The 27,475-nt window shown below is 42.7% G+C and overlaps 1 protein-coding gene and 1 pseudogene across 4 annotated transcripts in view; one reads left to right on the top strand and one right to left on the bottom strand.

The window, feature by feature from the left end:
* Nucleotides 1-20,694, top strand: part of LOC130880726 (chromatin remodeling regulator CECR2) — a 123,980-nt gene extending 103,286 nt beyond the window's left edge. For 2 of the 4 annotated variants that reach the window (XM_057779933.1, XM_057779907.1), the window contains 11 exons: nucleotides 1,846-1,999; nucleotides 3,888-4,017; nucleotides 5,548-5,585; nucleotides 5,669-5,760; nucleotides 6,730-6,856; nucleotides 7,514-7,902; nucleotides 9,098-9,223; nucleotides 9,428-10,265; nucleotides 12,069-13,482; nucleotides 17,589-17,700; nucleotides 18,622-20,694. In XM_057779933.1, coding sequence (XP_057635916.1) covers nucleotides 1,846-1,999; nucleotides 3,888-4,017; nucleotides 5,548-5,585; nucleotides 5,669-5,760; nucleotides 6,730-6,856; nucleotides 7,514-7,902; nucleotides 9,098-9,223; nucleotides 9,428-10,265; nucleotides 12,069-13,482; nucleotides 17,589-17,700; nucleotides 18,622-18,627 — 3,426 coding nt within the window. In that variant the 3' untranslated portion in view covers nucleotides 18,628-20,694. The remainder of the gene's footprint in view (nucleotides 1-1,845; nucleotides 2,000-3,887; nucleotides 4,018-5,547; nucleotides 5,586-5,668; nucleotides 5,761-6,729; nucleotides 6,857-7,513; nucleotides 7,903-9,097; nucleotides 9,224-9,427; nucleotides 10,266-12,068; nucleotides 13,483-17,588; nucleotides 17,701-18,621) is intronic. The other 2 variants (XM_057779925.1, XM_057779916.1) reach the window with 2 other exon arrangements.
* Nucleotides 20,695-21,395: 701 nt separating this feature from the next.
* LOC130870644 (kinetochore protein NDC80 homolog) lies at nucleotides 21,396-24,214 on the bottom strand (annotated as a pseudogene).
* Nucleotides 24,215-27,475: the final 3,261 nt, after the last annotated feature.

Genomic DNA, 27,475 nt, shown 5'->3' with positions numbered 1-27,475 from the left:
AAGTTTAGGTTGGAAGATGATACCAATTCACTTTACTTAGCACTACCTGTCCCCCACTCCCTACTCAGCTGGCCTAATCCTACCATTTTGGAAGTGGAGAAAGGAGATTGGGGAGTTTCTGTGTTTGTCTGTTAGATCCAATCTTTAGTGACTTAATATTCCTCTTTTTTATTAATAGAAATAAGTTTTTTTTTTAGTTTTTTTTTTATTGTGTTTGGGGGTAGAGGTGTTCATGTGTTACAGTACTGGTGAGAGATCAGAGAACACCTTACTGGAGTCCATTTTCTCTTTCTACTGTGTGGGCTTTCTGGATTGAACTCAGGTTGTCAGGCTTTGTAGCAAGAACATTTATTTATTAATAGAATCCCATGCAGCTCAGACTGGTCTCAAACTGTGTACTTGAGGATGACCTTTGAAGCCTTCCTTCTACCTCCTGAGTGCTGGGGTTATAGCTCTGCACCACTAGGACCACTTTATGTGATGCTGGGGATTACCTTGCATATAATAAGCAAGCAGCTGTTTGTTCATTTTGAATGAAATAGTACCTTTGAATCAGGCTCTGTTTTCCTCCCTTTCCTAGCCATGGGTAGTCAGTCACTGATGTCTTACATACAGCATTGTCTTGAAGGTAAGGTGATTGATGGTCAATCATGTTGTCAGCTGGGTGATGTTACCAGGAAGTTAAAATAAGAACCACGGAAATAGGCTGGCAATGTAGGAGTTGCTGGTGGAATTCAGGAAAGGTGCCCATCATCCTAGACTGTATGAAACTCAATTTCAAACAAAATTAATAACACAGCCATCGAAAAGTCCACTCAATCCCTAGACAAAGCCTTGTCCAAATTCTGAATCTAGTGTGAATCTAAATCTTTTCAAGGGAGCCAGACAGATGGCTCACTAGTTAGAGCACTTCCTGCTCTACTGTAAGATTCCCAGTTCAGGGCCGGGCGGTGGTGGCGCACGCCTTTAATCCCAGCACTCAGAAGGCAGAGGCAGGCGGATCTCTGTAAGTTTGAGGCCAGCCTGCTGTACACAAGCTAGTTCCAGGAAAGGCTCCAAAGTTTCTGAGGTCTCTCTTGCAAACAAGCGTACACTCACATAGACATAACACACAAAATAAAGTAAATGTAAATATTTAGTTTTCAGAACCACAAAAGAAGGGAGATGAATTGAGAATTTAATCAAAAGTGGTGTTATGTTTAATCTGTAAATAGCCATCTGCATTCATCTTCGTTCCCCTGTACAAAAACCACTTGTGAATCTTCCACAGTATAAAACTTGAAAGAACTGGCTGTAGAAGGTTCTTATGTCCTCTCCCTGTTCCTCCTTATGTCCTCTTGAACTCAGAGATCTGCCTTCTTCTCCCTCTGCCTCTGCCTCTGCCTCCTGAGGAGAAAGGGTCTTTTTGTAGCCTGGGCTAAGTAGCTTCAAACTCATAATCCTCAGTGCTATCTATGGTTCTGGTTTGTACCTCCTATTATGTTTTAATATTCGTGTATTTTTGTACATTGATAACACATCACATATAATAAAAGAAGTCTCTGTGGTCTAACTCCTGTGACTACTGGTATCTGTTGAATTCAATAAACTATCTCTTTGGATTTTTTTTTTTTGGTGGGGGGGTTTCGAGACAAAGTTTCTCTGTAGCTTTGGTGCCTGTCCCAGAACTAGCTCTTGTAGACCAGGCTGGCCTCGAACTCCCAGAGATCCGCCTGCCTCTGCCTCCCGAGTGCTGGGATTAAAGGCGTGCGCCACCACCGCCCGGCTAGTAAACTATCTCTTGACTCAAGGAAGAACTACTCTGTATTTTCCACTGACCTCTTTGCACTTGTTGGCTCCTAACAGGAGACTCCCATGCTCACCAAGATAGAAAAACAGAAGCGCAAGGAGGAAGAGGAGGAACGGCAGCTCCTACTGGCAGTGCAGAAGAAGGAGCAGGAGCAGATGTTGAAAGAGGAGAGAAAGCGGGAATTGGAGGAAAAGGTCAAGGCAGTGGAAGGTGTGTAGGGGCTCAAGAGTGAGAACAACCCACTTGGAGCCAAGGCCAGATCATCCTTTATCTCCGTTGCTTCTGGACATTTCTTCTTCAATGTCTTGTAAACTGTCTTCTGTTATGTTTACTCAACTGAATTTAGTCTTGCTCCCTTTACATTCTATCCAAACTCCCTTGTCATTCTCAGTATACTTTTTAGTACCTTGCTTTTTATTTAGATTTCTACTGTATGTGTGTATATATATACTCTATATATAATTTTCTTTCTTTCTTTTTTTTTGGGGGGGGGTTGGGGGGTTGGTTTTTCGAGACAGGGTTTCTCTGTGGCTTTGGAGCCTATCCTGGAACTAGCTCTGTAGACCAGGTTGGTCTCAAACTCACAGAGATCCGCCTGCCTCTGCCTCCCGAGTGCTGGGATTAAAGGCGTGCGCCACCATCGCCCAGCTCTATATATAATTTTAAACAGGTTCTAAGATATTGGCAATTGCTTTCACAGGTGCAATGGTATGTGCTTTAAAAAGGTTTATATTTGTTTCTTTGGAGTTTTTATTTTATTTTGTTGAGCTACAGTGTTGCATGTAGCTCAGGCTGACACTGAACTCATGTTGAACAGCTTTTCTGCCTCTACTTCCCAAGTGCTAAAATTGCAGATGGGCAGCACCACTTCCAGATTATGTGGTAATGTGTGCCCAGGACTTGTCTACATGCTAGGCAAGCAATCTGTCAACTGAACTACATCTCTGTCCCAGATTTTCTTTCATATGGCACGTCGGAATGGTGCAGTTATCTTACTAGTGCCAGGTAGTTTGCTTTGATTCAAACTCCAGTCTCAGTGTAGTAAGATTTTTCTTTTGTCAATAATATTTTGTTTGTTTGTTTCAGGCAGGCTCTCTCTAGATAGCCATAGCTGGTATAGACATTATAATGTAGACCAAACTGGCCTTGAATTCAGAGATTCACCCGCCTTTGCCTTTCAAGTACTTGTCTGTAGTTTTTTTTTTGTTTGTTTGTTTGCTTTTTTTTTTTTTTCAAGACAGGGTTTCTCTGTGATTTTGGAGCCTGTCCTGGAACTAGCTCTTGTAGACCAGGCTGGTCTCGAACTCACAGAGATCCGCCTGCCTCTGCCTCCCAAGTGCTGGGATTAAAGGCGTGCGCAACCACCGCCCGGCCTTGTCTGTAGTTTTAAAAGCAAAAAATAACGACTTTAGTTCTCTTCATAGATAGTATTTATCAATTGAACCTTTTTTAATGTATACCAATGCTTTTCTCTCTGTGTTTCCTTCTCCCTTTCTTGCTCCCTCTTCCTATGATCTCTGTCTCTCCCTCTTCCTCCCTCCCTCCTCTAACATGGTCTCATTATGTGACCCAGATTGACCTAGAATTTGTGGTAACCCTACTCAGCCTTCTATACCCTCTGATTAGAGGTCTGAATTACCATATCCAGCTGAGAGGTTCTACAGAGTGACATTTTTTATGCGCCCATTCTGTTCCAGTTACTGGTCTAGGTTAATGGTAATGAACAGAAGAATTTGTGGAAATTATAAACAAATCTATACAATTAGGAGTATTTTGTGGTCAGAAAAAGAACATGGATTCATGTGATCCTAGCACTTGGAAGGATCAGGTAGGAAAATCAAGAGTTCATGTCTTAGCTATATAGTAAGGTTGAGGCTAACCTGGTACATGAAACCCTGTCTCCAAAAAAAAAAAAGAGTAAAAAGAGTTTAATGATTAAAGTGACATTTAATTGGGATTATCACAAACTCTGTCTGATATGGCACTTGAATAAAATGAATGAGGTTACTGTGTGTGTAACTGATGGTGGGCGCACAGAAGGCCAACAGAACAGCAAGTGCAGATGTTCACTTGGTCTGTGTTTGTGTCTTGGGTATAGATCGAGCTAAGAGACGAAAGCTCAGGGAAGAGCGGGCATGGCTGTTGGCTCAAGGCAAGGAGCTACCCCCAGAACTTTCCCATTTGGACCCGAATTCTCCTATGAGGGAAGAGAAGAAGACCAAGGATCTGTGAGTATTTAGTAGTAGTAGCAACAATAGCAGCTGGCCATACCAGCAAGTACTTCTCTCTGAAAGCACTTGCTGCTAAGCCTGATGACCTGAGTTGGATCCTTGGGATCCACATAGTGGAGGGAGAGATGGCAGATTGTCCTCTGACCCCCACACATGGACTATGATGCACTCATGAGTTGCATGTATACAATAAAATAGTGTAATTTAAAAACAGCATTTCTGGAAATAGCTCACTTAATATCTTTCAGGGTCACTGGAGTGACCTTTAGCTCCAGGGGTTCTGACCTCTGAGTGTACCTACACTCACATAAACATAGAGAAACCTTATCTCAAAAACAAAACAAAAAAAAAATAAAATTCTTAGTTTTATAAAATTACTATCTCGTTTATTTCTTGTAACAGACCTATGTAGGGGGCGGTGGCCTTCACTATTTTACTGTTAAGAAAGCATGGTTCTGGGTGTGGTGGCACATACTTCTGTCCCAGCACTCGGGAGGCAAAGGCATGCAGGTCTACAGAGTGAGTTTCACAGGACAGCTAGGGCTATTACAGAGAGAGACGGAGGGAGAGGGAGCAAGAGAATAGTAAATTATGCTGTCTTGCTGTCTGTGTGTCCCCCCCCAAATACACATACCCTTTAATGAATCTCTTCCCTAATCATTTTAACAAAGCTCTTATTACCCCAACTTTTCAATAACACCAGAATGTATTATTAATGGGGAATTGCTTCTTAGAAGTATGTAGACCATCTTACATGGCTCTGTTACACGGTGCTGGAAATTGAACCCCCAGGACTTTAGGCATGCTAGGGAAGTGCTGTAGCACTAAGCTACAGCTCAAACTTACGATTCAAGACTAGAACTTGCCATCCTGCTGCCTCAGCTTTCTCAGTGCTGGGATTGCAAAAGTGCGCCACCATGTTCAGTGAGCATTTTACTGTTTAAGATATTTACTTTTTGCCAGTTATAGTGTTACATACAATACTCAGCAGTTTCTTGGGTGAACATTGGCCAGAATAAAACCATGGCAGGGGGAATGCAAGGTTCAAAAAGGAAAACCAACCAGCTGGGTGTGGTCGTGCATGCTTTTAATCCCACCATTTGGTAGATCTCTTGAGTTCTTGGCCTGCCTGGTCTAGATAGGGCATAATGGGACAGATAGGGTCTATCTCAAGAAAAAGAAAATGGTTATTTCCCACCAGGAGTGGTAATGCATTTCTGTAGAGACTGTTGCAGAATCTGAAATTTGAGTCAGTCCGTACTAGATAACAATAACCTGTCTTCATAAAAATAAATATAAAAATTCTGGTTAGTTAAAAAATCCTAATAAAGTTATGGATAATTTAGGCCAATTCTTCATTTTATAAATGGAGAATCTAATAGTCCTCTTTTTTGCTACGATCACCATTGCCATCATGTTTTTTCCAGTGAGTGGTGTCAGTGTTGGGCTACCTAAGGGGAGTAAATAACACTCTTCTCAACCTGTTTGGTGGCCAGAGTTTACTAATGTCTTGTTTGTGGTTCACAGCTTTGAGCTGGACGACGATTTCACTGCCATGTATAAAGGTTAGTTACTGTTCTCGGCTTTTGTATTTCTGATAAACATCTTTTCATGGGAAAATGTCAGTTATATTCTCTTTCCCTTTCAGTTCTAGATGTGGTAAAGGCTCACAAGGATTCCTGGCCCTTCTTGGAACCTGTGGATGAATCTTATGCCCCAAACTATTACCAGATTATTAAGGTATCTTTTAAATTGTACTTAAGCATGTATATCTTGCTTGGATTTTATATTAATCATTTTCTATCATAGTGACCAAGTACCTCTTTTGGCTCACAGTTCAAAGGGTAGAGTCCAGGGTAGCAGGCAGCTCTGTCCATGGTGCTACAAGCTTGTTCATGAACTTATGGCCTGAACTTGTGCAGGGCCCACAGTGCCCCAATCCCTCTAACTAGGCCCAACTCCTAAAGCTTCCATAGCCTAGAAAACCAAGCATAGCTTGGAAGATTTAAACTCAAGGATCTGTGAGGTCAATTCATATCCAAACTAAAACATTATTGGGTTTTTTGTTTTGTTTTGTTTTGTTTTCTCTCTTGCTTTTATATCCTCCTTAAATTTGGGATACACACATATACAACTTTTTGTTGGATTTGGTTTAGTTTCATTTTAAGACAGTACCATGTCTTTTTGACTGGTTTGAAATTCACTATGTAGACCAGGCTAGCTTCAAACTCTGAAAGGTTTGTCTGCCTCTGCCTCCTAGTTGGTGGGGTTAAACATATGTGCCAGTACTCTCAGTTATACCAAATTTTTGAGAAGTTAAAATGCCAGGATTCCTTTTCCTCCTAGGGGTGATGTGTAACTTCTTGGTTTTTTCTTGTTTTAAGACAAGGTTTCACTCTGTTACCAAGGCTGGCCTGTAACTCAGTATGTAGCACAGACTATCTTCAAACTTGTGTCACTTCTGACTTTCAGTACTGGAATTATAGCCACTGTGTCCTTTCGAGCATGTTTTTTGTTTGTTTGATTGTTTGTTTCTTTGTTTTTGTTTTTTTGAGACCAGGTTTCTTTGTTACAGTCCTGGCTATCCTGAAACTCACTTGGTAGACCAGGCTGAGATCCACTTCCTCTGCTTCCCAAGTGCTGGGATAAAGGCGTGCACCACTGGCCTTTTATAGCATGTTTTAATTAAAGTATTATGTCCTATTTTAGATCCCCATGGATATTTCAAGCATGGAGAAGAAATTAAATGCAGGTTTATATTGTACCAAGGAGGAATTTGTAAATGACATGAAGACCATGTTCAGGAATTGCCGAAAATACAATGGGGACAGTAGTGGTAGGTTGTGACGGCCTTTTTGCTGGGTTTCATATTTTGCCTTCAGACTACTAACAGAATGTATACTAAAAGCCAGGGGATGTGTTATTCGAGTTTTGTAAACCAGGGAATCTGGTCCAGCCTTCTGGATAAACAGAGTCTAACAGATGTCTGGTCTCTTAGCTATAGACAAGATTGAACTCATGCTATTTTGTTTGTACAGGAGATGGAATCTAATGCTTCCTGAATGCTCAGTAAGCAGTCTACCACTGAGCTGCATCCCTGGGCTCCCTCTCTTAAATCATTTTGAAAAATGGCATCATAGCTTTCTAATGGTCCTGAAACTTGGTGCTGTTTGTCTTTCAACCCAAATACTGTAGCCTAAAAAACAAAGAAAATTCAATTATAATATTTAGTAGTTTTAGTAACTTGGCCTAAAAGAATTAAATTTTTGCTTATTTGAGGTAATGTACTAGAGTCACCTTTATGTTACACATCTTCAGCATTGAGCAGAAACTAAATCCTCATCTTTGTGTCCATAGTTTATGGTATAATATTCTCCAGAGGTAAAATAAAATCAGACTTTAGCACAGCAGCTTTCATTATTATTGTCAATAATTATCTTTTATATCTAGTAAAATATGTACCTGGAGATCAGTCCTTGTGTCTGCCTTCTAGAGTATACCAAGATGTCTGATAATTTGGAGCGGTGTTTCCATCGGGCCATGACAAAGCATTTCCCTGGTGAAGATGGAGACACGGATGAGGAATTTTGGGTCAGAGAGGATGAAAAACGGGAAAAAAGAAGGAGTCGAGCTGGTCGAAGTAGTGGAAGCCATGTTTGGACCCGCTCTAGAGACTCAGAAGGGCCCAGCAGGAAACAACCACCAGTGGAGAATGGAGGAAAATCATTGCCCCCTGCACGCCGAGCTGCCTCCTCAGGGGATGGTCAGAGCAGCAGCTCTGTACAGCTCCCTCCAGAGGTGGGCACATCAAATGGCCAAGGCTTTTCCCGCTCTCCACACTGTGGCAGGGTGCCTAGCCAGGCACCCCCTTTAAACCAGATGGTAAGAAAAAACTTACCTTTCATAGTATTGTCTCCAAGCCAATCACTTTAGAGGGCTAGTAACTTGTACGGTCTTCATATAAGTATAAACCGGTGGTTCTCATCCTTCTTAATGCTGCAACCATTTAATACAGTTCATCATGTTGTGACCCCAAACAATTAAATTATTTTCATTGCTACCATATAACTAATTTTTCTATTGTTATGAGTCATGATGTAGCCATCTGATGTGCAGGATATCTGATATGCGACTCTTCTGAAAGGGGTCATTTGACACCTCTGGGGTCTCAACACAGGTTGAGAACCACTGCCATAGATGGTTTATTTTGGTCTTGGAGACAGGGTCTTGCTATTGTTAATGAGGACTAAGGCTGACCTTGAACTCCTGATCTTCCTGTCTTTACACCACAAATAAGACTTTTTCTCATATATACCCTATCCCCCTTGGTCATTTAGACCCTCTTTTCTCTTAGTCCTTTGAATCATGTATTCTCCAAGTGGGACAAAACTTGGGATCAGAAAGGCCTCATTCTTACCTGTATTGCGGGCTGCTCTGCAAGACTGAATTTGAGTCAGAAACATTTTAGTTTCATTATGAGGAACTGGGGCTGTAGCCCGGTTGGTAGAATGCTTGCCTAGCATGCATGAAGTCTTGTGATTGATCCCCAGCACAGCATAATAATGGATATGATGGTGTGAACCTGTAATGTGTGCACCAAGCGAGGGCTTTTCCTGTGTTAAATTTAACTCAACTTCTTCTCTGCTGAAAAGTCTGTCCTACTAGGTTAAGCATCTTTTTAGCACTTAAGAGATGGATGGAGACAGCAGTACCAGAAGTTCAAAGTTATCCTCTGTCTGCTACACATCAAGTTTGAGACCAGTCTGGCTTCAGAAAACCCTATCTTTAAAATGTATGAGTGAGTGAGTGAGTGAGTGAGTGAGTGAGTGAGTGAGTGAGTGAGTAGTAGTAGTATTATGGGATGTAGTTGGATCTAGAATGTTGAAAATGGTTCCACTTGTGGTGGGGAAAGGTGATTTTTTTTTTCTTCTTTTTTTTTTTCCTGGCAAGAGAAGGAACTTTAAGATTGGCGCTATTCCTAGCAACAGGGTTACATCAGTATCAATTCTTAGGGAATCCTTTGCTCTCCTTGAGGACTGTCTTTCCTCATCTGCCTCTTCTGCTTTACTGCCTCCAGCAGACAGCAGCATCTGGAACATTTGGCTCTCTTCAAGGATCAGATCCCACCAACTTATATGGCTCCTCTCGAGTCCCAGAGGTACCCCCAGGAGATGCCTTGCAGCACCCACCCTTTGCTATACAGGTAAGCAGTCTGCCAAAAGACAGCTGGAAAGGATTTTCAGGCATGATTGAGAGATAGTCTCTTCTCTCATTATGTAATTCAGTCTCTTCTCTCATTATGTAATTCAGCCTCTCCTCTACTGAAAAATCTGTTTCAGTAGGTGAGGCATTTTTTTGTCTTGTTCTGTTACTGATTAATGATGTTTCTTACCTTTTCTGTTGTCAGCCTCCCATTGGAATAAGTAACCACCGAGGAACCCGACTCAGTGCTTCTAAAGAGAAGATGTGTGGGGGCCTAACTCACCTTTCCAGTATGGGATCACATCCCCCCTCCTTGCAGCTTGGGCAGATGAATTGTCCCAGTCAAGATGGAAACATATATCCACCAACTCCATTCCAGGCAGGATTTATTCCTTCTAGGCATGGTGGAACGTCAGCCCGACCCCCAGACTTCCCTGAAAGCTCAGAAATTCCTCCCGGTCACATTTATCATTCATATAAGTACCTGAATCGAGTACACCCTGCTGTTTGGAATGGGAACAATGGTGTTACAAACTCAGGACGTTTGGGGCCAGATGAGAAGCCTCACCTGGGGCCAGGACCCTCTCACCACCCTCATACCCTTGGTCATGTGATGGATGCCCGAGTAATGAGACCACCTATCCCATCAAACCAGTGGACTAAACAGTCAAGCTTTCTACCTCATGGAGTTCCTTCCTCGGGGTATATGCAACCACCCTGTAAGTCTGCTGGACATCGGTTGCAGCCAGCTCCAGCACCAAGTCCTCTGTTCGGGGGACCCTCCCAGGCCCTCCGGGGGGTGCAAGGAGGGGAATCCATGATGGACAGCCCTGAAATGATTGCCATGCAACAGCTCTCCTCCCGAGTCTGTCCCCCGGGAGTGCCTTACCACCCCCACCAGCCCACTCCTCCTCAGTTACCTGGTCCCTTTCCACAGGTAACTCACTCAGCATCAGTATGTGTGTCAGCCCCCAAGCCTACTTTAGACAATCCTGGAAGTATACAGGATATCAGTGAAACACAAGAGACTGAGAATGACCGAGGTAATTTACAATGCTTTTTCCCCTCTCTCCCTGTCCTTTTTGTGTGTGTCAATTCATGAATCAGTTCTTTCTTAATAGAGAATATGAAGATAACATAAAGTAGTACCAAACCTCTCCCATAAACTACTTGTTTGAATAATTGAAGTCCTTCCTTTAGCTCTAGCGGTATCAAGAGCATAATTAGTGGTTATACAGCCAAAAAAGTTCTTTTAGGATTTTTTTTTTTTTTTTTTTTGAGACAGGATCTTTGGCTCTGGCTGTCTTGGAACTTAGTGGGTTTGTAGGCCGTTTTCAAGCTCACAGAGATCCCTCTGCCTCTACCTTCCAGTGCTGGGAACAAAGGTTTACACCACCATGCCCAGCCTCTTTTTAGACCTTTTTAATGTAAGCTCATTTAATTAGAACATGCCTTTGCATGAGCTGTTACCAGTATCCTTGCATTTGTTTTGTTTTTGATTGGGGGGGCGTAACTTGTAGGAGTTAGTTTTCTTCTGCTGTGAGTCCAGGGACTGCACTCTGGTTCTCAGGCTTGGCAGCGTGTGCCCATACTGGAGGGGCCATCTTGATTGTCCTAGTCTGGTCTCTTGCCATACTTAAACTCAGGATCCTCTCATACTCCGTTTCCCAAGTGCTGGGATCATAGGCCTGTACCACCATGCCCAGTCTCAGTATGTATGTGTCTGTGTCTCTGCTTGTGGTGTTTTGTTTTGAGTTCAAGGATAATTTTATTGTTTAAAGAGAAATCACAGGGCAGCCTAGCTTTACGCTTAAGGTGCTGCCCAAAGGAGAAAAATTGAAAAGAAAAAGTCCATGTTTTTTAAGCTGGTGTGGAAATCAGACACATGGCAACAAGCAGCAGTATAGTGGGCATGGAAACTTTAGAGAAAGATTAAGGACCCCTACATATTGAGAGGAGGGATGTTAAGAAAAGCTTTCTTAGAGAAGAGCCAGGCAGTGGGGGTGTACACCTTTAATCCCAGTACTCAGGAGGCAGAGGCAGGTAGATCTGAGTTTAAGGCTAGCCTGGTCTACAAAGTGAGTTCCAGGACAGCTAGTGTTTACCAATACAGAGAAACCCTGTCTTTAATAACAAAAGAAGAAAGATAGATAGAGAGATAGAAGAAAAAGTTACACTTTTCATGAATAATTGAGAAAATTTGGCAGAGCGGCAGCCTTGCATGACTGTTGTCCCTAAGCCTCTGCCCAGTATCTCAGTTTACAGTTGAAAGTCACTGTGCGGTATACTCCATGTCTAGTTATTGCCATCTGTCTCTAATACATAACATTGAAGAACTGTGAAGTCTAGTAAAGGATGAAGCAGTTCCTCGACACTGCCTAAAAGACATAAAGATAAAACTGAAGGAGAGGAAGAATATACTATGTCCAGTATATAGTGTGATTTTTGTGCAGTATTTGGCAAGGGATGTAATCACTTGGACTTTTATGGTAGGTGTTGAAAATTCCATGTGAAATACTAGATCTTTAACTCAGGTTTAAATGTCATGCCATCTTTCTAGTCTTGAGTGTTGACAATACAGGAGAGGCCAAGACGTGCATTTTGGGTAACGTAGTTGTGCTGTGTTCTGCCTACAAAAGAGAATCTGTAGGACCCCCCTTTCTCAGTATTGTGAAACCTTTCAAAGACTTGCTGTATCACAGTGTCTAGCTGAGGTTTACATTATCAAATATCACCTCAGCCTTGACCCTGTTCATCTGAGTGTTCACCATGTTCTCTCTATTACTCTATTCTTTGACGTTGCTAGTCCAACTGCTAATTTACTGTTTGGTTCTTTTCCTCCCCAGCAGAACCTTTGCCTGGGCCCGAAGAGAAAACAGCAAATGCTTGTGCTTCAGAGGGGGTATACCTCAAACAGCTACCTCACCCAACACCTCCCCTGCAAGCCAATTGTACCAGGCAAAGCTCACCACAAGAAAGGGAAACAGAGGGCCCAGAACTCAAAAGTGATACTTCAGAAACTGCAGACAACTATAAAGCATCAAAGAGCAAGAACGCTTGGCCTTTGGACAATAGCTACACCAGCCCAACTGTGCAAGGTTGTTTGAGAGACCTCTCCATCGTGGCAGACAGGGGAACTCTACCCGAAAATGGGGTTGTTGATGAAGCATCTCCTTGTAGGTCAGAGGGGAAGGGCCTTGGTGGCAGTAGTTCAGAAAAACCACTCTGCCCCAGGGGTAAAACACTGCAGGAAACCATGCCATGTACAGGACAGAATGCAACTACACCCCCTTGCACAGATCCCAATTTGATGACAGGCAGTGTAAATCAGTTTTCTCCCTTGTACATGCCTGGCCTAGAATACTCTAATTCAGCTGCACATTACCATATGAATCCAGGTCTGCAAGGCTTGGGCTCTGTGATGGGAGGAAAGTCCCCAGGATCACACCCTCAGCCCTTCTCTCCCAGGGGCTTCCAGCCTAATAGTCCCCATCCTGGACTCTTTCCCCAATACCGCGCCCAGCAGGGAATGAGGTATGCCTACCAGCAGTCTTCTCAGCCTCCCTACCACCCTTATCAGCGGACTCCTTACTACACAGGTCCACAGGGCTTTCCTGATTGGCAGAGATCTCTCCCTTCCCAGAGAAGCCCAGGTGGACCCCAAGGGAGTCACCCTCCACGCCCCCTCTTCTCAGATAAGAATGCCTTGTCTACTACTCTGCAAAGTTGTGAGACACTAAATGCTGCCTTAACTTCTCCAACTCAAATGGATGCAGTGGCTGCTAAGGTTGTCCTGTCTGATGGACAGAATCCTGGTCCAGAGGAAGAAAAGCTGGATGAATCTGTGGAGAGACCAGAGAGTCCCAAAGAATTTCTAGATCTGGACAACCATAATGCAGCTACCAAGCGGCAGAGCTCACTGTCTACCAATGAGTATCTTTATGGAACTCCACCTCTGAATTCAGGAATGACTTTTGGTTCACCTGCTTTCCCACCCCACAGTGTGATGCTGCAGACAGGGTCTCCGTACACTCCTCAGCGTCCTGCCAGTCATTACCAGCCCAGGGCATACCCATCCCCTGTGGCTGCCCATCCACCTCCCCATTCGGTGGCCACCCAGCCCAATGGCCTCTCTCCAGAGGGCCCCCTCTATCGCTGTCAGGAAGAGGGCTTAGGTCACTTTCAGTCTACAGTGATGGAGCAGACTGGCACTGGAAGCGGAATAAGAGGCCCTTTCCAAGAAATGCACAGACCATCGGGGTAAGATTGCATTAAATTTCTCTGAAAAAAATAACAGTGGCTTTAGGAATAAAGACAATTGTCCAAGATAAAGAAAGGATGTGAAGCTGGGCGATGGTGGCGCACACCTTTAATCCCAGCACTCGGGAGGCAGAGGCAGGCAGATCTCTGTGAGTTCGAGACCAGCCTGGTCTACAGAGCTAGTTCCAGGACAGGCTCCAAAGCCACAGAGAAACCCTGTCTCGAAAAACCAAAAAAAATAAAATAAAATAAAAAATTATGACTTAATAGAGATTAGACTTTTTGGTCTTTTCCGTTTTCTTCCCCTGGTAAAAATGAATCAACATTTGCACTGGTGGTAGATAGCTAACTCAAAAAGTTACATGCTCTATGAATTAGTATTTAAATGATTAGATGGTTCATTATTTTAAAAAATAGATTAAGGGGTTTGTTTTTGAAGTGAATGATCACAGTGTAGCCCATGCTAGCCTCAAACTGTTGGGAACTATCCTGCCTCAGCCTCCTAAGAACTGGATTTACAGGTGTGCGGCACTGTGCCTGGCCTATCTGGAAAACTGTGGGCTGTCTGGTCAGCATTGCTGTTTAGTTAACTTGGCACTGACCAGGGTAAAGAGAGTCTGCCTTAGGAAGCCTAAATATATGTCGTTAAAGTTTGCCTTTTTAACTTCTTACCTAATTCCTCCCCTGTTGTTGGGTTTGTTTTGTTTTGTTTTGTTTTTTTAAGGTAGAACAAGTCATGATTAATGTCAGCAAGATGTGAGAGAGAAGAGGAGGATAGTCTAGTAAAGTTACTTAAAAGATTGTAAAGCCAAGCTGGAGAGATGGCTCGGCAGTTAAGAACACTAGCTGCTTTCCCAGAGGTCCTGAATTCAGTTCCCAGCAACCATATGATGACTCACAACCATCTGTAATAAGATTTGGTGCCTTCGGGCATGCAGGCAGAACACTTGTATACATAATAAATAAATAATTTTTCCCAAAAAAAAAAACATATATAATAAAGCCTCATCATTATGCCATTTAATTTAAAAGCTGGTTGTGCCCCTGCCATCCCATCAAAAGCTCTCCTCATTTTTACTTTTGTGGTTGTTTTTGTCTGCTTATTTGAAACAAGATTTTGTTTGGTATCCCGATCTGGCCTGAAACTCAGTCTTCTTGTCTCAGCCTCCCTAGTGCCTAGGTGTGTGCCCGTCACTCACTCTCATGTTTTACATTTTCCCTACTGTTTTAATTTGGGGAAGATGGTGTAGTTGTTTTGTTTGACAGCATCCATCTGTGTAGCTCTCAGTCTGGAATTCTCAATGTAGACCCTAGTGGCCTCTGAATTCACAGAGGTCTGATTGCCTCTGTCTCCCAAATGCTCGGAATAATAGGTGCGTGCCACCATTGCAGCTTGTTTTTGCTTTATGAGACAGGGTCTTATTGTATAACTGTGGCCTAGAACTCCATATATACACCAGCTGGCCTCAAACTCAGAGATCCACCAGCCACTTCCACCCAAGTGCACCACTCTTCAGCTTGCCAACTGATTCTGTACATTTCTTTTTTTTTTTTTTTTTTAAACATTTATTTATTATGTGTACAGTATTCTGCTTGCAGCACCAGGAAAGGGCCCCAGATCTCACTACAAATGGTTGGGAGTCCCCATGTGGTTGCTGGGAATTGAACTCAGGACCTTTGGAAGAGCAGTCAGTGCTCTTAACCTCTGAGCCATCTCTCCAGCCCGATTCTGTACATTTCTAAGTAACTGCTTGTGTTTGGTTGTTTTTCTTTACCTTTTTCTTTTTCCTGAATATAATATCCTTTATTTAGCTTTTCTCCTGACCATTAGCCATAACAACTTGTAACCAACATTCTAAACAAAGGAAAATACCCATTGTCCATCTTTTGGGAAAGTGGAACCATGGGAGAAAGAAGGGCATAGTTTTCCAGGCTACTTCCTGTAGGTTGGGGGCACTGATAATCTTATAGGGACCTAAAGAAAATTTAGAATTATGATCAAGTCCTGGCTGGAGTATCCTATGATGCTTGATCATCTCAGGCAGCATTTTGAATCTGTTCTGGATGTAGAACTCAGACATCTGGGCAATTTGTTTCTACCGGAGATTTCTCAGATGGCCTTCCTTGATCAAACCTGATTTTTCTTAACTCGGAATAAATCCATAGCCTCTCATTTTCTGTGGAAACGAAAGCAAAACATCTTTAATTTTGAAGTCAAGGTATTTTCAAAATACCTATCTTGTATTAATTCAGCAGCATTTATAAGCAGATATCGTGGTTTGTTTTTTTTTCTTCTTCGAGACAGGGTTTCTCTGTGGTTTTGGAGCCTGTCCTAGAACTAGCTCTTGTAGACCAGGCTGGTCTCGAACTCACAGAGATCCACCTGCCTCTGCCTCCCAAGTGCTGGGATTAAAGGCGTGCACCACCACCGCCCGGCTATAAGCAGATATCTTTTAGCAGCTATTGCTTCCTCCTTTCTCAGCATTCAAACAATTCAAAGAGAACATAACATACAGTATCCAGACTCTCTGTGTACTTTTATCTTTACGTGGCTTTATTTTAACCTCTATTTCTTTTATTTTTAATTTTTGACTTTTTGAGACAGGGTTTCTCTGTGTATGTTTGCCTATCCTGGAATTCACTCTGTAAACCAGGTTGTCCTTGAACTTACAGAGATCTGCCACCTCTGCCTCCCAAGTGTTGGGATTAAAGATGTATACCACCACACCTTGAATTCACAGGGGTCTGCCTGCCTTTGTCTCCCAAATGTTAGGATTAAAGGTATATACCACCACTCCCAACTACTCTCTTTTTTCTTTTTAGGACTTTAACCTTTTTCTCTCCCAAGCCTGCATATATTTTGAACATACTGTAAACCATTTAGAGGTTTGGTTTTGTTTTTTTTTTTTTTTTTTTTGTCTTTGAATCTCTCTTTACTGTATATCTCTCTTTTTTTGACCATGAGTCTTTAATTTGCTAGGCAATATGGCTAGGATTTAAAGCCGTGGCTTTGACAGCTGGATCCAGCCCATTCTGAGATTTCAACCTCATAGCAGAGGTATCAGCGGTAGCCATGTTTATTGCCACAACTCTATGGCGTTTCAAGGTCCCTGCCGCCACCAAAAAGCATTGGGCCAGCTTTTCATCAACACCATTTGTTTTGTGGTAGGACTTTTTAAAAGAGCTGCAGGGTTTTGCAGCTAATGCTGAGTCAGGAAGCCTCTCTTAAATGAGAGCGCTTGCCTATAGCAAGCAGAGCCCACCTGAGAAAGTGCTGCTTTCAATAAGTCATGCTTAACTCTATTCTTTTCTGTCTAGAATAACTTCCCAAACTCTCTCAGGTTTTATGTGGATACAGTTGTCCACGTGGGTGCCATTTGTTGTATGAGGTTTCTTTCTTTCTTGCATGGTTCCCGCAATCGTTAAGTCCCAAAGAAATCACACGGATGTCTACATTAATTATAAATTGATTGGCCCATTAGCTCAGCTCAGGCTTCTTATTAACTCTCATGGTTTATATTCTTGTCTGTGCTAGCTCTTGGCTCATTACCTTCTTCTGTGGCTGGGTCACTTAAACTGCTGGAACTTACATAGCAGCCATTAAGTACCTTATGATTCTGAGCCTCAGGACACTGCCCTGCAGCACAGTCTCAAAGTGGAGGTCCCACACCAAAGGAGAAACAGGACGGTCACTTACTTATCCTTAAACTACCTCTGTGTCCTTGGAATATCTTTTAGAGATTTGTTTTTTTCTCTTTTGATTTCTTTCTGCTTCAAGATCTAGTCTAGGCTCAGTATTTATTTACTTGCTTATTTTGTATGTTTAATCTCTATACAAATTTTTACTGTTTTTGTCTTCTTTCTCAGAGTTCAGGCCAGTTCTCCAGACCTAATGTTGGGTTTGGTTCATTGACCCCTGTGTTTATGCTGTGGTATACTTGGCTTTGGTAAAAACATCACCCCAGGAAGCTTGTTCCATTTTGTTCTAGTATTGATGATTCCAAATTTACCAGCTAATTGATTACAGCACTGCCTTTGTAACTCAAGTACCTGTTCTTCTATTTGGTCCTCACTAACACTTAGCTGTTCCTTTCTTCTGACTGTAGAATGCACATGCATCCAGTCCAGTCACAGTCCTTATTCCCAAAGACCCCGGCACCTACAGTGTCACCGGAACAGTTGCCACCACATAAGCCCCCAACACTTCCTCTGGATCAGGTAAGAGTTACTAAAAACTAGAGCATTTCCTTGCTCTGCAGGCATAAAGAATAATGCAGATTGGGCCCCAAGGTACTTCAGAATTCAGATTTCTTGATGTTGGGATATTTGCATAGAATTTACTGGTTGGTTTAATCTAAAACTTGAAGGCCAAAATGCCACAGAAAATGACTCTTTTTGTTATATCTAGGCTTAAAAAGTTTTTTTTTTTTTTTCTTTCAGGGGTGTGTAGTGGTGCATGCCTTTAACCCCAGTACTTGGGAGACAGAGGCAGGCAGTTCTCATGACTTTGAGGCCAGCCTGGCTTTAGAGGGAGTTATAGATCATTGTGAGCTGCCATGTGAGTGATGCTGGTCCTCTGAAGAGCAACCGCTGAACTATCACTCCAGGCCAAAGGAAACCCTGTCTTAAAAGAAAGAAGTCTGGGTGTTCAACCTGTGCCTGACCTCGTTATTCTGAGACTAGGAGTTATTGTTTATTTTTAGTAGGAGCTAAATAGTTTTATGTTGTTCATGGGTTTTTATGATGTTGGAGATTATGTCTCAGGGATTCATGAATCCTAGCTGAGAACTCTAATTATTCCTGAGTTATACTTGTTGGGGGGTGAATTTTGGTTGGTGGTTTTTGTTTGTTTTGGGGGCAAATTCACTTATGTAACCTTAAACTTCTGGTCCTCTTGCCTTCATCTTCCAAGTGCTAGGTTTACAAATGCACAACTACACTGAGTATTTTTAATTTCATTTTTGTTCCCCCCACCAACTACTAAGCACCAGGGCCTGGGTCCAAATAGGAGATCCAGGACTTAGGATAGCTTGTTGGGGTAACTAGCAGTATAAGCAAGCCTTTGTGGTTTTTTTTTTCCTACCTACTTAGTTATTTTTAGCCAGTTGATGTAATTTAATATTTTTTATTACTTTTCAGAGCTAGTCCAAGGAGGAAATCCCCAAGGGAATGGACAGCTGCACATGAAGACATACAGGTCTTGGAGGCTTTGGAGGAATGATTGTTGTACACCTCTGTTCTGCCGTCCTCCTCCACCTCTTCTGTGAAGCATACCATCCTCAGAGCTTGAACTCCCGGGCTTTAGATACACACTTTGTAAATGACTGACACAGGGCCCTTGGCTGGGATCACCTGCATAGTTGACGTCCTTAGCAAGAGCAAGTGTGCCTGGAGTTCTTGCTGGCTTCTCCAAATCTCAAGACTCTTGTTCAGGGAAAATCACTTTAAACTTGGGTGGAGGGTACATGTAAGGATGCAGTGGTGCTTTTAAATATTCATGAGCAGCTAATCTCAGGTATATATTTGGGGAAGGGACTACTTGTAGTATTAATGTTTTTGAGCTGGGGCCAGTTTACAGAATTTTCTTGTTGCCTCCTTTAATTTTTTTTTTTTCGGGTGAATGTATTGTATATAGAGTGGGACAGTCAGGTGGGCACATGGAGGAGCTGGGAGTCCTTCCCCAGCTGTAGCACACAGTACTGGAGTAGTCTCTGTCTATGTATAGTCAGGTCACACTGTGTGCTTGTGGAACTTTGAAAAGATCTGAAAGGTGTCAGCTTATGTATGTCACTAGCTTGTTTCCAGCCAACCTCAGAGACTGCTTACTGCATTTGTCCTCCTCAGCATTCTTTTCTCAGTGGTTGGCAGGTTCTGTCTTGTGGCCTACTGGGTGTTTCAGCCAGAGGGCAGACTGCTCTCCCTCTGGCCCAAGTTCTGGGTCTGGGAAAGCATGTCTCTTCCTGATTTTCCCACCAACCCCACCAGATAGTTGTAAACCAGGAACTTGGGCTCTCCAGTTATTACAAGATGAAGTGGCTTCTTCATGGGCCTCTTAGGCCAGTGGTCTAGAAGGCATCGCACGCTTTCTAGCACAAATTGTTTTGTGAAAGTGACTACTCAGGTTTGTTATATATGTTAGTCTCAATAAAGATATTGCACAGGTTTGAATAAGGAAAGTGTATCCTATAGATTTAAATTTTAATTTAGGTCTATTTCAGTATGTATAGTTTTTATTCATTCTAAGAGAATCATAGTACTGTGAGTCGGTCGTGTTGATTTAAAGTAGCTGTCAAGGGCTAGTTCTTGGAAATTATTTGTTGTTCTGTGATAGGAAACAATTTTACAGTATTAAATTACGTTACTATGGATTTAGAAGTGAATTACACTGGATTCTCTCTGCTTTAGCCTTCTGTATTTTATTGTAGCTGAGATATCACCAAAGTTAGGACCTATGTTTAAAATTTTGAATACCCCACACAGAATAAACCAAGGGAAATGCCCTGGAGTTGCAAGTCTCTTTAAAAGAATATAATTTTACAGTATGCTTTGGGGTATGGAGATCTCTATATTTTATAAATATTAATCCGCCCAGATTCTTAGAAGTTTAGGTGTGGGTGGGGTCAATGGAAGACTTTTCTCAAGTCCCAGCATTCCCAGTAAATGTAGAATAGTCTGCCAAATATGTGAGGAGGGAAGGGAAAGAAATAGGAAACATCCAAATTGTAGAGATGATTGGACCCTTGCACACCGCTGATAGACGTACTGGTTACCACCTGCTGGTGGTGCTGACCCACACAGAGTCTCCAAGTAGAGCACATGCATACATGCAGCTTTCTCTCCAACAAGCTTGTTGTAGTTGGTGTTTTACAGTCAGCTGATTCAGAGGCCCAACACCTACATGCTTGACTTTAGAATTAGAAGAGTAAAGAAATCAGATTCGTTCAGTGGCTCTGGTCTGCTTTTGAGCTAATAAGAGCCAGCTTGGTCCTGCTGCTGCTTCTGTGCCTGCCACTACAGCAGAGGCCTGAAACTTCTTCACTAGGAATGCTGCAACCATCAGACCTCTTTCAAGGTGCTAAAACTAGAGGTCACTAAGCTGAGTGCATCCTCACCTCTTCTTCCTGTTTCTAAAGCAATGCTGTGAACAATATTGGGGAGCAAGGAATTGGTGAGTTCCTTTATCCCTTGGTTTATTAAGAAATTAAATAGAAGATGGAACGACTGTATTAAGTTCTAACACTGTGAGAAGAGCCTGTTGTGTCCTTTGTGGGAATTTGGTGGTTTCTAGTCCTTACAGGGGCTAGTCCTATAAGTTCCCAACTTTTATTGGTCTTTAAATGCTAGGTACCTTGGAGCAGCCAGAACAATACAATGCTGCTCTTCTGTGAGCCCATCACCCTCACCCACTTGAGCTGGACAAGAGCTTTTGTTCTCACTTTTCGTCCAGCTCTTCTCTTCTAGTGTATTCAGCAGATGCTGATAATCTCATTTAGAGTCTTGGGTAGGAAATGCTGATTATGCAAGATGTAATGATTAGAAAGTAGTATGTAAGGACGTCTTAAAGGTCCACTCTTGGACTAGGATTGTATCCATTGGTTACTGTGACCTTGTCAGTATGCTGACTCTCTAGTCCCCAGGAGAACATCACTGTGCATAATTGGAAGCAATCTTTGATTTAGTGTTAGACTTAAACCTTTATCAGATTTATTCATAACTTGGAAACCTTAGAATCTAAAAGAAATAAAAAATTCAGAAAGAAAAGTAGAGCCTTTTAGAAGGTTTATGGGTAGATATGTCTCCCCCAACCCCAGCCCTGCGGGATTTTTTTGTTTGTTTCTTTACTAATGTACTATAATAACTGGTCTGTTACGCCTGAAAAGTTAATCTACCAAGTTAGCATAGTTGTGGGCTAATGTTGTGTCTATAAGATACAAGATAGTCACCATTACTTTATCTTCATTCACCAGGAGCCTTAACTAGAGCAGCAGCGTTACTCTTCAGTTCTCTACAGTCTTCTCTGATATTTCCCAATAGCAGACATTTTCAGATTTTCAGACATGCATTCTTTCATATTCTCTGTTAGTTTTAGCAATCTGTTTTTCCAAAGACCTACATGTGTAGGTACATCAACTCTAAAAGACACTGTACGCTATTTCTCACTTTTCTTCTTTCTTCAATTGAGGTTAGTACAACTAGTTGGTATTCCACCTGGACAGCCCGTAACTCATCCATGACTTCACTGAGGCCCTCGTTCACCACCCTCTTCAGCATCCTCACACTTTTGCTCTGTCTTTATGGTGTTCAGTTGTTTTAAAGCATCCTCCAGACCAATCTTTTTATTTAGAGATTTATTAATTTCTTTGGTTTTATTCAAGAGTTCTTGGAGAGGTACTTACACTTGATCTCTGTATTTGACAAGGCATTTGATACCAGCTTCAGGATTAAATTAATTTTCAAAGTCATAACCTTTGGAATTCTCAGCTTCTTTGGGAATAAGCTTTAATTTTCTAGCCAGCTTGTGTGGTATTCTGCCAACTGTACTTCAGTTGTTTCTTTGCCTCTGGCAAATTGTTATTCCTCGATCCATATTTGTTGTTGTGTAGCCTCTAGGTCTTTAGTTAATTTATTAGTGGTCTGCTACAGTTCGGTTTTTCATGTCTTATTTTCTCAGTGTCTACAACTGAGTACTTTTGGTTATCAGCAATATTCTGTAGTCGAGCATTCTCCTTTCTTACTGTTTCCCATCCTAGTTCTAGTCTACCAATTTCTTCATCAGGACCAGTCAATTTCTGGTCTACATTGGATGGATTAAGCTCAAATCTGTTCATGTATGCTTTATATTTGAGCATCTACTTGCAAGGAAGTTTTCAGTTTCCTCAGTGATGTCAGATGATTTGGTTCTTTAGCTCTTTCTTACTCCAGTCTTGCAATCAGTTCATTTAGGCTTTGTTTTCTGCTGCTAATGAAACCAGCTTGGACGCATCTACAGTTCCGACTGCAGCTCTGAGTTCATAAAAGTTCATAGCATATGATGGTGTAGTCTAAAAACAACTTGATGCAGTCTATTAGCCACACCGAGGCTGCCACGATGTGAGGCCAGGTATGAGGGTCTCCCACTGTATACATGGAAGAAACTTTTACCAACTATTGAGACTTTTCTTTGAGATGTAGGTTTGTTTGTACTTGGGTTTCCAAAGGTTGTTCTCTTTTTGGTTTGAGGGGTATTGAAGTCCAGGGATCTTAACTCCCTTTATAGAGACGTAGCAAGCACCACTAGTGAAAACTGAACTGTGCTTCATGCTGATAACAGCTTCAGAGATTCAGTCCATTATCATGACAGAGAGCATGGCAGCAGACAGGAGGGTGTGGTACTGGAGTAGCTGCTGAGAGCCCTACATCTTGCAGGCAACAAGAAGTTAACTAACCTGTTTCTTTGAAAAAAAAAAATATCAGGAGCTCTTGACTGAAAAGTGTGGAGAGTAGGACTAAATATGCAGGGTTCTAATTCATGTAACTTTCCATCTCATCTTAAAGAGACAACCACTCTGCCTTCTGAGCCAGATTGGTTTTTGGTCACCTGACTGTGAACTGCACTTCAATTCATGCTGAGCCTAGGCCCCAGGCCAGCTGCTCTCGAAAGATAAACCTCGTGCTAGTGCTTATTATGAAACTGTCTATGGAAAACTATAAGACCTGTAGTCTCCACCCCTCGGCTCAATAGGATCGCAACTTTAAATGTCAATTTCTTTTTTTTTTTTTTTTAATATTTATTAAGTATACAATATTCTGTCTGCATATATGCCTGCAGGCCAGAAGAGGGCACCAGATCTCATTACAGATGGTTGTGAGCCACCATGTGGTTGCTGGGAATTGAGCTCAGGACCTTCAGAAGAGCAGGCAATGCTCTTAACTGTTGAGCCATCTCGCCAGCCCAAATGTCAATTTCTTTAGCCTTCCTCTTGACTGCCCAGTTGGTGTTATTGTCCAGTGGTATTTGTTTGCTGTATGGTTGTGTGTGTTAACGTCTACTGGCATCAAAAAGTATGCATATTAAATGCAGCCTTAAACACACAGATAATCCCAATATAGTTCTCACTATGTATGCCACCAACAAGACTTCAAGCCATAGCACTTGGTCAAACTTTTTCTTTTAATGAATGTTCAAATTTATGAATGATATGCTGCTCTGAAGCCCTAATTTGGGGGAGTGGGGATGTAGGTCTGTGGTAGAGGGCCATATGTTCAATCTGCAGAACTACAAAATAAAACAAACCTAATGCAGGTCTGGTGGCATGGATCTGTAATCCCAACTATTGAAAGGCTGGGGCAGGAGGATCACAAGTTCAAGCTTGCCTAGGCAACTTAATAAGATGCTGTCTCAGAAGTGAAAAAGTGGGTTGGGATATAGCTCAATGTTAGAGCTCTTGTGCGGCATGCACGAGACCCTATCTTGAGTCCCTAATAACACACACACACATTGAAATTCCACGTGAAGGCTTAATCCAAAGTCCTAGACAAGTGTCAATATCCTCATTGTTTCAGATAACCTTATTTGGTCTTCTAGAATTCGTTACTTCTTGGTCAGATTGCCTATATACCTATATAATCTTGTTGTGAAGTTTCTTCTGTGTATCAGTGAGTGTTCAGTTCTGAGGGTTTCTGGAATGTGGGTAGCTCTTGTCAACAACTATGGCAAAGATACTTGACGTTTGGGTGCACCATGCAGCGGCATTTCCCCCATGAATTTACAACACTGATTTAGTACAAATGTGAGCCAAGCGTGGCAGGCAGAGAAAGAAAATGAAAGGCCTGCTTGGTCTAGCTCCAGGCCAGCCAAAGTTATGGAGATCATATTTCACACACACACACACACCCTAAGAAATACAAATGTGATGGACGTGATTGAGACTTGGTGGTGAGAAGGCAGTAGCCTCAGGACCTGAGGTAGACCCTTCCTGATGAGAAGATAGGCTGCGTCCCACACTCACAGACTGACACCAGCTTTGCTCTTGATCCCTCTCTGCCTGTTAGTTAAACATAACTTGGGTGAGGTAGGACATTGAGCCTTCTACTGTCTGGACTTCAGTTGGCTGCTCTCATCTCATCCTCTCCCCTTGGGGTTCATTGAGGACAGCTATATTGAGTAATTTATTGAAATGCTGCCTCACTCCACCTCATTCTGCAACCTCTTGGTCTCTTCATTTTCTAAGCAGGGGCTGCTTCTCACTTGACTTGTGGACAGCTCCTGGGGGCCTCCAGCCTGCACACAGTAGAAGACATTCATCTGCTGTGAAAGTGAATGCCCTATGAACTGTCCTGGCCAGTACTGGAAAGGGAATGATATTTATTTTTATATTGTATATATTTGTCATGGTCTGCTGGTTTCCTGTTTCATTGAGAGCGACAATTACCTCAGTAGTTAGTTTGATATTGTGTGTTGGATAATTTTTTGAAAGAACTTTTTTTTTTTTTTGAAAGAACTTTTTAAAAAAGCTTTTTTGATCTTTGGAGATCTGTAGTTTTTATTTCCATATGAACTGGTTATTTTGTATAAAGTGCATTGTTAAATTAGGCTTTGATGTGTGTGTGCCTGGTGTGTTTTCATGTGTCACTTTTATCCTTAGAGCAGACTCCTGTTTTCCCAGCAGTTTTTGAGCTAGGCCACAGTGCTACCACCTGAAAGCATCCACTTTAATCTCAATTAGATGCCAAGAGTTTTCACAATGGTGCAACCCTAGATGCAGTCTAAGTGCTTAGATAGTAATAAAACTGGCCTCAGTCTTAGGCATGGCCCAGAGAAAACCCTTAACAGCTAGTCTGTGGTGCTCACCTTAGGCCTTAGCCCAGCTACAATACCAGCTGGTGCTGGTATCCAAGTGTGCAGAGGAGGGAGCTGCAAGCCTAAGGAAGCTTATGCTAACCCAATTTTGGTTTTGGGGTTTTTTTTGTTTTTGTTTTGTTTTCGAGACAGGTTTCTCTGTAACTTTGGAGCCTGTCCTGGAACTAGCTCTGCAGACCAGGCTGTCCTTGAACTCACAGAAGTCCCTCTGCCTCCGGATTGCTGGGATTAAAGACACATGGCTGCTACCACTACTCGGCCCAATTGTTTTTATTTCTAGTTCCTGGAAAGCGTTTTGGTGAAGTAGCTAGGTTCTTTAATCAGCTTTAGTGGTTTTCCTTTCAAGCATTTTCTTTCAGGGGGAGGGGATTTGAGACAGGGTTTCTCTGTAGCTTTGGAGCCTGCCCTGGAACTGGCTCTGTAGACAAGGCTGGCCTTGAACTCAAAGATCCTTCTCCCTCTACTTCCCCAGTGCTGGGATTAAAGGCGTGTGTCACCACTGCCCAGCGAAGGCAAGGATTTTCATCTGCTAAGCCATCTCTACAGTCTAAGGCCTCTTCCAAAGCAACAACAAAACAGTTCTGAGAATGTTTATAGGCGATAGGGCATTTCTTCTATAAAATGTGCGATGTCATCTCATTTTCTAGTGTGATGGTTGCATGTTTGTGTGCTTTCAGAAACAAACTTTAGGATGAAAACCATTAGAAAACCCAGGTCTGGCATGCCGACCACATTGATCTCTCTGGTGGTGTTTCTGTTGCTGTAGAGTGAGGTAGCAAGACACTGGCTTATCAGAGGCCCAGCCCGGCTGCATCACTGGCTTTTCTATACTGACGGCTGCTTCTACTACTTTTTAAAAATAAACAAGAAATTTGGGTTTCTGACTTACATATGTTCCACCGAAAACCTTCATAGTATAAGAATTCCTCACCAAAGAAAGCCCAGATGTTTAAAAAGTTAGCTCTGGGGCTGGAGGAATGACTCAGGGTTAGAAGTACTTGCTTCTCTCCCAACACACCCAGATGGCAACTCACAGCTGCCTGGAATTCCAGTTCCCGGAGCTCAGTTGTGACCTCCACAGGGCACATACAGGCAGAACAGTTATGTGCATCAATTAAATCTTCAACAAAACAAAACTTACTTCTTAGGACTTAATGTAGATTAGTTGACAGTGTCTGTGTACCCTGTGTTAGGCCCCAAATTCCATCTCCAGCTCCTGATAAGGCCAGGTGTGATGCACGCCTGTGGTCTTAGCACTGCAGAGGTGGAGGCAAAGTCCCCCTGCCTATGTAGCTTAGAGTTTAAGATGCATGAGGCCCATCTGAAGAAAGCATCTGTTGTTCTACATACATGTTTTTCTCCAAACAACCAGTGGTAAATACTGTGTGTGACAACAAAAATGTCTTCACTGGTCAGCTTGATTTTAAAACTTGGTAGAGCAGACAGTTGCCTGCCTGAATGCTCTGCCCGGAGCTTCCTTGTTAAAACGCGCGGCATAGTACAGAAAAGCACAACTAAGAGTGGTTCAGGGAAGAAAGGAGGCTGTAAACTGCTGTGAGCCACTCTCCATGTGGCCGTTGGAGACATTGAAAGTACTTCTCATCAAAGACTTGGCCTCTGCCTTCCCCTCCTTCACTTTGCAGCAGCCCCTGTCTGGGCAGCTTTGCTCTGATCTCACTGAAGGTTGCTAACAGCCCTTGGGGCTGCCTCTGGAAAGGGAAAGGCCTGTGGCGGTTATGCAAGTGGTGTCTTTGTCAGGAAGGCAGTGGGCTCTTTGCTCCTGGGTGGCTGAAAATCCTGCCAGCTCAGCCAGAGGTGGCTGAGCTCTGAGCGCCCATGCTGCAGCTGCCTGCCTGGGCAGGCTTCACTGTCCTCACACCCCCTCCCCCACTTTGCTCTGGTAGCTTGGCCTTGCTGATCTGTTTCCCTGGATTCCATTCCTTGAGCTTTTGAAAGGACAATGTTTGTGGGATCCGCTCAAGTCTCCTTTGTACTTACAAAGCTCACTCCTCTAGTTTCCTGAGGCAATTTCAGCAAAAGCTTCCACAGTGCAAAATGAACTGTGTAGTAGCAGCCAAGAAGGCAGCTGGGAAATGCCCAGATTGAGCTATTGTATGCTGCAGTTCCTGCCCTTCTGCCTCCATGACACGAATT

Source organism: Chionomys nivalis, chromosome 1 (assembly GCF_950005125.1).
Source record: "Chionomys nivalis chromosome 1, mChiNiv1.1, whole genome shotgun sequence".
Lineage (NCBI taxonomy): Eukaryota > Metazoa > Chordata > Mammalia > Rodentia > Cricetidae > Chionomys > Chionomys nivalis.
This window is presented reverse-complemented; position numbering and strand designations above follow the sequence as displayed.